At 44.1% G+C, this 13,097-nt stretch overlaps 1 protein-coding gene across 3 annotated transcripts in view; it reads left to right on the forward strand.

Annotated features, from left to right (window-relative positions):
- The window catches only part of gtf3c2 (general transcription factor IIIC, polypeptide 2, beta), a 165,645-nt gene that overhangs the window by 47,918 nt on the left and 104,630 nt on the right, over positions 1–13,097 (forward strand). For all 3 annotated transcript variants that reach the window (XM_085996965.1, XM_085996964.1, XM_085996963.1), the window contains 3 exons: positions 2,434–2,532; positions 9,459–9,686; positions 12,050–12,161. In XM_085996965.1, the coding sequence (XP_085853091.1) occupies positions 2,434–2,532; positions 9,459–9,686; positions 12,050–12,161 (439 nt within the window). The remainder of the gene's footprint in view (positions 1–2,433; positions 2,533–9,458; positions 9,687–12,049; positions 12,162–13,097) is intronic.

The raw sequence follows: 13,097 nt of genomic DNA on the forward strand, positions 1-13,097 counted from the left end.
TACACTAGGGACCTTACTTCCCTTTAAACACTACTTACTCTAAACTAGAGACCTTACTTTTACTTTAATGACTGGACTGTAGAAATACTCACCAGGTCCTACTTACCAATCAGCTCCTTCCCCGGTTGTGACGTCACTTTAGCGATCTCGCAGTTGTTTGACTGCTCCCGCTCGCGGACTCTTTCCTTGGTGTAAAGTAAGAACCAATTCCTACAGGGTGAAAAGTTAGGAAAAACAAAGGCGAAGCAGGGGAGCTCCTCCTTCCACTCCTCACCTAACTCGCAGCACTCTGTTTAAACCACACTCAGTGCAAAATCGCACTGCAAAGCCTGTTTTTATAGACCCTGAAACAAAGGAGCTTGCTGAGCCCTGCTACAGTATAACCAGTTTAATCTAGTTTCCCTAATTTACTGCCTTCAGCTGCTCTGAATTGTAGGCCTTGTATATCCCTTTATAACCCTGCTTAAAGCTGGGAAATTTAGATTTTAAACAGTAGACAGTCACAGTAAATGTGGAGAGAGACACACAGGCTGCGAGATTCTCAGCAGCTCAGCTCTGCTCTGCTTGGTGCTGTGTGAACGGGCTGCTCCACACCCCGGCTGCTCACGGGGAATGCCAGTGCGGAAGGCCCAGGGTGGAAGACCTAGAGGAGAGTGTCCTAGGTGGGAGGCCCAGCACGGAGGATCCTAGGCGGGGGGCCCGGGGCGGAGCGGCTGGTCGGCTGAAGCGGAGTCGGGAGATGCTGTGGGTGAGCGTGCTACATGGTTTCTAAGGTTGAAGAACGGTCTCTGGCCCGAATGAGTTCCAGCGGCCCCATCTGCTCTGGCTGGTGGCAGCTGTGAGGCTTTGTTTTGGTGATGGGATCGGGTTTGTGCGTCGCCATTTTGATGGAGGAAAGATGGATGTTTCCATCTGTAGCATGGCGCATGAGCGGCCATAAGATGGGAAAAGAGAACGGAATAAAAGTGGGAAAAAAAGGAAGATAAAAGACAAAACAAAGTAATATTGGCAAGGAATAATTAATATTTTGATGGTTGGGTCCTGTGAGCGATAACAGCAAGTAGAAGAAAATTTGAGTATTCAGTCTTTTTACGGGATTTGAGAAAGTGGTTGGCTGCTTTTCCGTGGAAAAGTTGAAGACCGTGGACAAGGATTATGACATTATGTGGTTAGACAACATCAAGTGAAAACGAGGAGTTATTAGATTACCAATAGGACTGGCGTAGAACTGGTATTCACTTGTTTTGTTGACGTTGTTTCTGGTTTTCTGGTTGAAAGCTGTCTACTTGAAGCTTTAATTGATTTCTGATAAGGCTATGGGACTTTGTACATTGTGGTGTTAATTAGTGTCTATGTGGAATTTACTTTGAGATTATTGCCCAGTAAATGGTATGTTTTATAAAAGGGAGAAAAATAAGTTAACGGGAAAATTAAAAGAAAGGGGGGGGGAAAAAAAAAAATTATATTGGTAAGAAATTTGAGTACTTCGACAGCTGGGTTCTGGATCGAACGAACGCTCGAGTGAACGCATGCTTGCAGACACAAATGATATGCATGCATGCACAATGGAACTTACATTCGACCGAATGAACGAACGAACGCATGCATGCACGCATGTAGACACAAATGTCACGCATGATGGAACTTGCGCTCAAATGAACGAATGAACAAGCGGATGATTGAACGATTTGAATGGGTGAACGATGTCCGTAGGACTGGCGTGATACAGGTTTTTTCTTGGTTTATTAAAATAGTGGTCGTTTGTACTGTAAATATTTGATTCATTTGTAAAATTTATCATTGCATTTATATTGTTAACCATAAAGCTGTTCTCAAGGCTTTATTTGTTTTCTTATTGTGGTCAATGAATGTAATGGATTTACTATGTAATTGATGAGTTGTATAAGTACTGTTGTACAATAAAAAAAACAGTAAATGTGAAACAAACAAGTTTGATTTTAGCAAACAGTTAAGACTCCCTCTCATGTGGAGCATAACCACCGCATAGGCCTGTTGTGCGGATTGGCCTGTTTACTGTGCTGTAAATTCTATGTATTTGGGCAGTGGGAGTTGTTGGGAAAAATCAGGTTTGCTTTCACATATTGTACTGTACAAGACTTTTTATCTGTGGTTTGTTATCTGTGCTGCTTTGTTCCCTGGTGAAAAAAGCAACATACTGTAGTTTGAAAGCCCTCTAAGTGCTTATGTTTTTGTCTTGATGTGATCTCAGTGGAGTGGCTGTATTTGTAGTAACAATTCTAGTGTGCAATATTCTGTCCCACCATATTTTCTGAATGTGATATCAAAATGAGGGTCACTTATTTAACTGCCATCAAAGTGCTTATACAATATTGGAACATGATGCATTTAGGCTGCGTCTAGTGATTGTGTTTAGTCCCAACCTATAACGTAACTTGATTTCTTTTCTTTTAGTGAATCACTTAAATATTTGCCCAATGAAGTAAACTCACCAATTTTTAAAATTAAAAGGGAGGGTCTTCGAGAGGACCCCATAATTCAGAGACTGAGAAGGTAAGAGAAATTTTCATGAAGCCAATGAACATTGTTGATTCACTAGTCACCTAAAAACAAACAGTATAATTGATAATAAAAACAGAAAATGCTGGAAATACTCAGCAGGTCAGGCAGCATCTGTGAAGAGAGAAACAGAGTTAACGTTTCAGGTCGATGACCTTTCGTCAGAACTGGATATTTTGTCGGTATAATTGATGCCCAGCATGACTACTTTGTTAGTGATCATGAACCATGTATGGAAGGTTTTTTTGTTTTGAACTTTTTTAAAGGTACTTTTTAGTCATTGTTCATTAGTTTGTATATTGTGGTGGGTTTGTATATTGTGGTTGGTTTTTGCAAATCATTAAGCATGGCCCTCAAATCCTTGGGAGTTCAATCAGTCTCCCACCATAACTCCAGCAGAGGACTGGCAGAGTCTCCAGGAAAATGGTGAGACCTGGTTGCAGAAGTGGGTGGTGGTGATGTTAGAGGTGGAAGTTGGCAGTCTTTGTGATGGTGAGGTTATGGGGTCAGAAACTCGGCTTGGGGCCAGTTAGGATGGCGAGGTTTCAAAAAGCCTGGTTCAGCCTGAGACAGTGGCCGGGGAGGGAGATAGTATTGGTGGCTAGGCTGTGGAGTTTGTGGCAGAGGTTGTGATCTTCCTAATGATTAGCTGGAGGTAATTGTGACTCATCCAAGACTGGATGTCGGACAAGCATTCTGACAACGCCGAGGTGGTGGAGAGGTGGAGCTGGGTGTCATCCATGTACATGTGGAAGCTGACTGGTGTTTACAGATGTTGTCACTAAGCGCTAGCATGGAGATGAGGAATAGGAGCGCACCAAGGATAGATCTTTGGGGATGAAGCGGTAGTTTGCAAGGAGAGAAGGGTCGATGGTTGGGTGTTTTTTTGACGCGGGGGTGATGCTAGCCATTTTGAAATCATACATACAGTCATACGGCACAGAAGGAGGCCATTCGGCCCATTGAGTCCGTGTCGGCTCTCTGTAGAGCAATCCAGTCAGCCCCATTCCCCAGCTCTATCCCTGTAGCCCTGCAAGTTTATTTCCTTCAAGTGCCTATCCAGTGGGAACAGCCTTTCCCTGTCTAGCCTATCCAAACCCAACATAATCTTGTACACCTCTATCAAATCACCCCTCAACCTCCTTTGCTCTAATGAAAACAAATCCAGCATTTCCAACCTGTCCTTGTAGCTAAGATCCCCCATCCCCGGAACCATTCTGGCAAATCTCCTCTGCATCCTCTCAAGTGCCTTCACATCCTTCCTAAAGTGTGGTGACCAGAACTGTACGCAATACTCCAGTTGTGGCCTAACCAGCGCTTTATAAAGGTTCAGCATAACTTCTCTACTTTTGTACTCGATACCTCTATGAAGCACAAGATCCCATATGCTTTGCTAACCACTCAATATGTCCTGCCACCTTCAGGGACCTATGCACATTAACTGCCAGTCCCTCTGTCCCAACACACACTTTAAAACTGTGTCATTATGTGTATATTGCCTCTCCCTGTTCCTTTTGCCAAAATGCATCACCTCACATTTCTCTATTAAATTCCATCTGTCCATTCTGCTAGCCTTTCTATGTCCTGTTGCAGTCGATTGGTATCACCCTCACTGTTTGCCACACCTCCAAGTTTGGTGTCATCGGCAAATTTAGAAATTCTACTATGTATTCCAATACCCAGGTCATTTATATCAAAAAAAGCAGTGGCCCCAGAACTGACCCTTGGGGAACACCAGTGTCTACCATCCTCCAGCCTGAAAAGCAGCCATTTACCACAACTTGCTGTTTTCTGTCCTTAAGCCAATTCATTATCCAAGCTGCCACTGACCCACCTATTCCATGAGCCTCAATTTTGTTAACCAGCCTTCTATGTGGTACTTTGTCAAATGCCTTCTGAAAATCCATGTAGACAACATCCATTGCATTCCTTTCATCAATCCTCTCTGTTACTTCATCAAAAAACTCAATTAGATTAATCAAACACGATCTGCCTTTTACAAATCCATGTTGGATCTCCTTAATTAGCTGAAGCCTCTCCAAGTGCACGTTAATTTTTCCTTGATTATTATTTCTAAAACTTTACCCACCACTGATGTTAAACTTACCGGCCTGTAGTTACTAGGATTGTCCTTACACCCTTTCTTGAACAATGGTGTCACATTTACCACTTTCCAATCCTCAGGCACCTCCCCTGCATCTAGGGACGATTAGAATATTATGGCAAGCTCTCCCGCTATCTCCTCCTCCAATTCCCTTAGCAACCTGGGATGCAAGTCATCTGGACCAGGTGACTTGTCCACTCTAAGCATACCCAGCCTTTCTAGTACATCCTGCCTATCAATTTTCACCCCTTCCATTGCTTCTACCTTTTCCACTTCTACCGATATTTTGTCAGCATCCACCCCCTTAGTAAACACCGATACAAAGTACTCATTGAGTATTCTAGCCTTGCCAGGCACCTCAAAGCACTGGAGAGGTACCACCAACACTGCCTCCGCAAGATCCTGCAAATCCATTGGCAGGATAGGCGCACCAACGTCCGTGTTCTTGCTCAGGCCAACATCCCCAGCATCGAAGCTTTGACCACGCTCAATCCGCTCCGATGGACGGGTCACATTGTCCGCATGCCCGATACGAGACTCCCAAAACAAGCACTCTATTCGGAGCTCCGGCACGGCAAGAGAGCCCCAGGTGGGCAGAGGAAACGCTTCAAGGACACCCTCAAAGCCTCCTTGAAAAAGTGTAACATCCCCACCGACACCTGGGAATCCCTGGCCCAAGACCGCACAAAGTGGAGGAGAAGCATCCGGGAAGGCGCCGAACACCTCGAGTCTCTTCGCCGGGAGCAAGCGGAAGCCAAGCGCAGGCAGCGCAAGGAGCGCACATCAACCCAAGCACCCCACCCACCCGCCCCTTCAACCACCGTCTGCCCCACCTGTGACAGAGACTGTAGGTCCCGCATTGGACTCATCAGTCACCTGCGAACTCATTTTTAATGTGGAAGCAAGTCATCCTCGGTTCCGAGGGACTGCCTAAGAAGGAGAAGATATCACCTTCTTTGTCTCTAATAGGCCCCACCCCACCTCTTACTACCCGCTTACTGTTTACATGCCGGTAGAAGATTGTTGGGTTCCCTTTTATGTTAACCACCATTCTACTCTCATTCTCTCTTTGCCAATCTTATTTTCATCTTCACATCCCCTCTCAACTTATTATATTTGGTCTGGTTCTCCCTTGAAGAATTCACCTGACCTGCATCATATACCCTCTTTTTTGTTTCTTCATCTTCTCTATCTCCCTCGTCATCCAAGGAGCCCTTGCTTTGGTTCCCTTACCCTTCCCTCTTGTTGGAATGTACCTAGCCTGTACTTGAAACATCTCATCCTTAAAGATCACCCATTGTTCCGTTACCGTTTTTCCTGTCAGTTTTTGGTTCCATTTTACCCTGACTAGATCCTTTCGCATCCCATTGAAGTTAGTCCTTTTCCAGTTTAGAAGTTCCACTCTAGTTTGTTCCTTGCTCCTCTCTATTGCTAATCTAAATCATATACGATGATCACTCGTACCTAAGTGTTCTCCCACAGACACTTGGCTGACCTGGCCCACCTCATTCCCCAGCACCAGATCCAGCAATACCTCCTTCCTAGTTGGGCCAAGAACATACTGGTCAAGGAAATTCTCCTGAACACATTTCAGAAATTCCTCCCCCACCTTTCCCTTTACCCTAGCATTATCCCAATCGATATTTGTGTAATTAAATTCCCCCAATATCACCACTCTAAAGCTCTTGCATATCTCTGCGATTTCCCTGTAGATTTGCTCCTCTACCTCCCTCTCACTATTTGGAGGCCTATAGAATATCCCCAATAGCGTGATCATACCCTTTTTGCTCCTCAACTCTAACCAAATGGACTCTGTCCTTGTCCCCTCAAGAACATCCTCCCTTTCCAACACTACAATGTCTTCCTTAATCAGCACTGCCACCCCACCTCCCTTTTTTCCTTTCCTATCTTTTCTGAACACCTTGTACCCTTGAATATTAAGTGCCCAGTCCTCAGTGTTTTTAAGCCATGTTTCCGTTATTGCCACAACATCATATTGCCACACGGCTAATTGTGTTTGTAGCTCACCAACCTTATTCACCACACTTTGTGCGTTTACGTACATGCATTCTAAACCCATTTTTGAATTTTTCGTAGTCTTTTTTAGTCTGCTCCTACCTAATGTGATATTACTTCCGCCTCTAGTACTATCCAACACACACACTCTTTTATGGACCTTATTCCTCTTTTCTTACTCCTATATGCTGGTGCCCATCCCCCTGCCAAGCTAGTTTAAACTCTCCCCAACAGCACTGGTTAATCTCCCTGTGAGAATATTGGTCCCGGCTCTGTTGAGGTGTAACCCATCCGGCTTGTACAGGTCCCACCTTCCCCAGAAATGGCCCCAATGCCTCAGGAATCTAAAGTTCTCCCTGCACCATCTCTCCAGCCACGCATTCATCTGTTCCATGCTCTTATTCCTGTACTCACTAGCACGTGGAACCGGGAGTAATCCAGAGATTACTACCGTTTGAGGTCCTGGAATATTGCATACAGTTTTGGTTTCCATATTTAAGAAAAGACATACTTGCTCTCGAGGCAGTTCAGAGAAGGTTCACTCGGTTGATTCCGGAGATGAGGGGGTTGGGCCTCTACTCATTGGAATTCAGAAGAATGAGAGGCGATCTTATCGAAACATATAAGATTGTGAGGGGGCTTGATCGGGTGGATGCGGGGAGGATGTTTCCACTGATGGGTGAGACTAGAACTAGGGGGCATAATCTTAGAATAAGGGGCTGCCGTTTCAAAACTGAGATGAGGAGAAACTTCTTCACTCAGAGGGTAGTAAATCTATGGAATTTGCTACCTCAGAGAGCTGTGGAAGTTGCGACATTAAATAAATTTAAAACGGAAATAGACAGTTTCCTAGCTGATAAGGGAATTAGGGGTTACGGGGAGCGGGCAGGGAAGTGGACGTGAGCCTAGGTTCGGATCAGCCATGATCCTATTGAATGGCGGAGCAGGCCCGAGGGGCCGTATGGCCTACTCCTGCTCCTACTTCTTATGTTCTTATGTTCTGCTTTTTAATCGCTCTCCTAGCTCCCTAAACTCTGCCTGCAGGACCTCATCCCTCTTTCTGCCAATGTTGTTGGTACTAATATGGACAACGACCTCTGGCTGTTCACCCTCCCGTCTCAGTGTCTTGCAGCCGCTCAGTGACATCCTTGACCCTGGCACCAGAGAGGCAACATACCATCCTGGAGTCACGTCTGCGGCTGCAGAAACGCCTATCTGCTCCCCTAACTATCGAATTCCCTACCACTATTGCTCTTGAGTGTGACAGTACCTGAAGAGAGGCAACCATTTACAATGTCAGCTAGTTGGGTGACCAGGAAGGGAAGTTGGTTAGTTAGCAATTTATTGGGAATGGGGTCAAGGGAGCAGGAGGTAAGTTTGCAGAGAGCACGAGGGGAGGTGAGAGAGACAGAGACATTGGTTCAGAGCTGAGGCAGATTTGGTTTGGTGGACAAGAAGAGGGGCTGTGGCAGCTGAACAGACCGTCTCAATCTTACGGGAAGTCCATTAGTTCCTTGGGCTTGTTTTTGGAGGTTAAAGTATAGGGGGCAGGAGAGAAGGGTTTAAGGGGATGATTGGCACTTGGCAGTGGAGAAACAATCCAGGGGTTATCTATGTGCAGGATGATCCTGGAGTAATGGATGGTTTTGGCAGAGGAGAGTGAGGCCTGATGGCGCTTGATGTGGTCCAGCCAGGTTTAGTGATGGATTGCTAAACCAGTTGTGTACCAAATGTACTCAAGTCTGTGTTCCTTAGACTTGAGAGAGCGAAGGTGAGGGCCATACCAGGATGAAAGAGAATAAAGGTTTTGGGAATCAGGGCATCAAAGGTGCAGGTGAGGACATGGTTAGGCAAATCGAAGGCTGCAGAAGTATCGTGCTGAATGGAGGGCCTAAGGCTAGGTAGGCACTTGGGGGTTTGACGGTGCAGTTGTAATTACTTGAGGGGAGAGTTTTCTGAGGGATGGAAGCAGTCACAACAGATGTAGCTGTTCTACTCCTGTGCACTCCATGACAAAACAATTGGCGGAGGCAAAAACTGCAGTCTATCTGTAAACAGACTAACACGGGAATTTCTTTGGGGGGTTTTCCCAATCAGCTGCTGTAACTTCGGTAGAATATCAGCAGAAACCCCATTTAAGTATCTGTCCAGAGTTTCTTCCGATCTTTCACTGTAGTTACGACGGCTGATTGGGAGAGCCCCTGAGGAAATTCCCGGGTGAGTATAAGCACATTGCCTTGTATAACTTTGTGCTGGCATGCTGGCCTATTTCATTCTAGCGCACTGATCCTTGTGAGTCACTGGGGCTATTGATCAAATTCACCCCCACCAAAACAAAACTAATGTGACATGCATTTAGAGATGAATGCATACTTGGTATAGTCCTTCCCTCCAGACATTCCTCCTTCATTAATATTGCAGATTTTCAAAAAAAAAATAATTTTTGGATGACTTGTCTGGATTCCCTATCTGCATAATTTTTATGCTAAATTAAAAAAGTGAAAGTACAAAATAAGGGAGGGAAATATCTGATTATGCCTCTTGGAATGTTTTTCTATGTTAAAGCTGCTATAGAAATGCAAGTTGTTGAATGAAACTGAATTAAAGTAAAATGAACAAAAAGTGCTGCCTTTACTCTTTGTATAGCTGTGGTCACTCTGGCCCATCGCAGTTGCTGATGATTACATGCATGCTGTGTAGATAACAAATACATTTTTTGTGATGGGAGGAAAGGGCAGGAATTGGATCCTAATTTTATAGAAGGTGGTTTCTGGTTATGTAGATATTTTTCATTTTGCAGATTCCAGTCGCTTCCTGCTCACACAGAACGCTGGGATGTAAGCTTCTTTGTAGGTGGCCCTGTGTGGTGTCTAGAATGGTGCCCCACCCCAGAGGGCTCAGCTGCCTGTCAGTATGCAGCCATTTATTGCAATAAAGGAATGGACGATAGGCATAAACTGATGATCCAGCATGCAGAGCCAACATTACTTCAGATATGGCAACTGGGAGACTTCCAACAGGAAAAATGGTGAGTGGCAAGAAATAAAAATGACCAAAGCTGTGTGGGTTCTTGTTGGAAACTACAACACAAAAATTGGTTTGCGTTGTTCTACTTGTGACCCATGAACCAGAAACAATGTATATGCAATCGTGAATATTGACTTAGCGAGGTAAAAAAAATTAAAAGACTTCAAATTTGCTTGTAAGTGAATTTCCTGTCATTGGCCATTGGATTTATAAAAATAATTAATTTGATGAAAGTGTTTATTCATGTGTCTGTGATTCTTAACCTATTTCCCTAATCATTACAATCATTTCAAAAATCCCAAAAGGCTTGGTGATTAAACACTTTCAAAAACTACAGACAAGCTTAACAATATTGCAAGCAAATATTCTGTTATTTAGGTACATGTGAAATTGTAACTTGTTAAAGGACAGTTGGTCAGCCCGGATTCAGAAAGGAGAGTTCATGTTTAACTAACCTGCTGGAATTTCTTTCAAAGGCTATAGTGACATGATGCACAATTTAATGAAGTTAGTATTCTGAAAGAGGATTTTCAGAAAGCCTTTGACATGGTTCCATATTGACCATTAGTAAGGAGGGTAAAGAGTCACAAACTGAGAGGGTAAAGTATTATGTTGAACAGATAATTGGCTTGAAATAGGAATCAGAGGGTAGCAATAAATGAGAACTTTGAGCTGGAAAGAGGATGAGTGGGGAAAACTGAAAATTGAAAATGTAAGCCTTGATACCCTTGTTAAAATAGATAACTTAAAATAGGGTATTAAAAACAAAAATTCATATTGCTGATTTGACTATGAAACAGCCCACTCATTGTTTGGCTATGGTAAAAAGTCAAATAAGGTAGTGGACTGCATTAGCAGAAATTATATTGTTGATGTATAAGGTATTGATTAGACACCATCTAAGGCACTGTGTGCAGTTATGGTCACCAACCAACCAGCCTTTTAGGTTTCAAAATTATGAAGGGAATTCACAAAGTTGATCCAGCCAAGTTGTTCACTATACAGAAGGACTCATACCAGGAACACTAATTGGGAAGTTAGAATTAAGCAGGAAAGTCATTTGGAACTTTTAACATATTGGTCCAGATTTTGCGTTGAGAATAACGGTGAGGCTAATCGTGCTCACCATTATTAGAGTAAATTGGTCAGCAACTTCCGCCGTCCGCACATGTGCAGTTGAACTCGGAAATCCGGAAGTTGCTGTCCAAGTTGCCCTGCTCCTCCCGAAGCTTTGCTCTACCAGCATCTTGCCGAGAGATTCGGCATTAAAATACATGAAGGCCGTGAAGTTGTGGTACTTACTTACTAGTTTCCCACTAAACATGCCACAGATCCCCTGCAGAGGACGTTGCGCTGAAAGAAAATTCCTGTTCTCTCAAAACTATCATGATCAAGAATTTCTGCCGAGACTGTGCAACCTTGAGCAACAGCAGGAAGTGAGACAGGAGTGGTTATGAGGGCCGAATCAGGGAGTGGAAGATGACTATATTCACAGGAGAGGAGATTGGTCAGGGGGTGGGGGTGGCTGTAGGAAAGGACAAATACCAAGCAATGATGGTATTTGAGAGGTTATGAGAGGTGACAAAGCTTGGTCAAAAAGATGCGTTTTAAGGATTTTAAAGGTAGAGGGAGAATTGGAGGGGGTGGGGCTTGAGAGAGGGAGGCCCATAGAATGGGGGCAAGGCAGCTGAAGGTTCTGCCACCCGTGATGGGATGAAATAAGGTGAGATGTACAAAGGTCAAAGGGCCAAAGGCTGCAAGAGGGGACAATAGGTTACTGAAGTAGAAAGTAGTGGAATAAGGTCATGGAGAGATTTGAAGATCATGATCAGGATTTTACATTGAATGTGCTATGGGACAGCATAGGCCAGAAAGGACAGAGGTGGTGGGCAAGTAGGACCTGGTGTGGGACAGGACACTGGCAAGTTGGAGTTTGTTGAGGATGAGAGATCATTGGAGAAATTACGTCTAGAGGCGACAGAAGCACGGATAAAGGGTTTAAGCAGTGGGGAAATAGGGACTGAGGCAAATGACATTGTGGAAGTAAGTGGTCTTGGTGATGGATAAGTTTTGGAGTTTGAAATTAAGCTCTGTGTCAAACAGGATGAGAAGTATTTGCACAACCTGATTCAGCCTGAGCAAATAGCTGGGTAAGGGATATTGAATCAATGACAGCAGAGAGGATTCTATGGTAGGGACAGAAACTAATGGCTTTAGTCTTCCCAATGGCTGATCAAATATTGTGTCTTTTGTTCTGTTTGTTTTATAGTACATTCCTAGTTTTTGTTTTGCGTTAGTATTCAAGTTAATAGAGGGTACAGAGCTTGTGTATTGTGAAGAAAAATAATGTATCTTATTTTATAGCCCTCAAATGAATGCTGCTTTAGCTTATGGTATTGCAACAGACTATGGTTGCATCTGGGATATGAAGTGGTGTCCCAGTGGTGCTTGGGAACTGCCAGAAACCACTAGAAAGGTAATTAACCTGCTCAGTTAAAATTTGTTTAAATTGTTTGTAAGGCACTTTTTTAAGTACATTCAAAGACTAATCAGGGAATTTGGCATATTTGTTTCATTTTACAATAACATGGAGATTATCTTCAAGGTTACTAGGGGTACCATTGGTGAATTTTGAACTGGTTTTGAGGCAATATCAGCCTAGTGCAGTACACAAATGCATATATCGAAACTTAAAATATATATTCCTGTTAGTGGGCATGCAAACAGAACTCACCAGAGCTCATTGTAATATGTAAATAAGAATTTTGTGCTGCTTGTAGGACCCTTTTGTAAAGTTGGTCTGCCCCAGTGCCCGACTCGCCACATGAAAAACATGCCCAGCAAATCATGGTGCTAGCAGTCAGCAAGGACTCTGCAAGAGCGTTATATAAAGGACACACCATTCCATATAGATGTGTCCTGTTAGGCTGCTGGTTAACTGCTGCACCATTTTGAGGCTATTTGCAGTCTACAAGAGAATTTTGACGTCTGGGAACAACTTTGTGCTGGTGCTGGACTACTTTGGTCTGCTTTGCAAACTGTTTATTCCAGTCATGGGTGGTCTGGTAGGGCTGCTTTTGGGGCTGGAGGGGGAGCAGTGAAGAAGACAGGAGAGAGCTGGAGAAGAGTGAGGAGGAGGGCACTGCACTGGAGGGCACAGTGCATCTTCAGGGAGAACTTCTCATACCTCCGCTTGACCAAGGAACGATATGTGAGGTGTTTGTGCTTCATCGAGGAGGCTGTCGCCGAACAATGTCACCTGCTGGAGCCTCAAATCAGGGCATGGGCAGCACTATCTGGCTGACAAAGTCACCATGGCCCTTAACTTTTACACCATGAGGTGATTCCAGGCTGCAACAGGTGACATCAGCAATATCTTAACTTTCTGTGCACTGCTGCATCAGGGAGTTGA

This window comes from Somniosus microcephalus, chromosome 9 (genome assembly GCF_052327205.1).
Source record: "Somniosus microcephalus isolate GS21.2 chromosome 9, FLI_Smic_1.0, whole genome shotgun sequence".
Classification (NCBI taxonomy): Eukaryota; Metazoa; Chordata; class Chondrichthyes; order Squaliformes; family Somniosidae; genus Somniosus; species Somniosus microcephalus.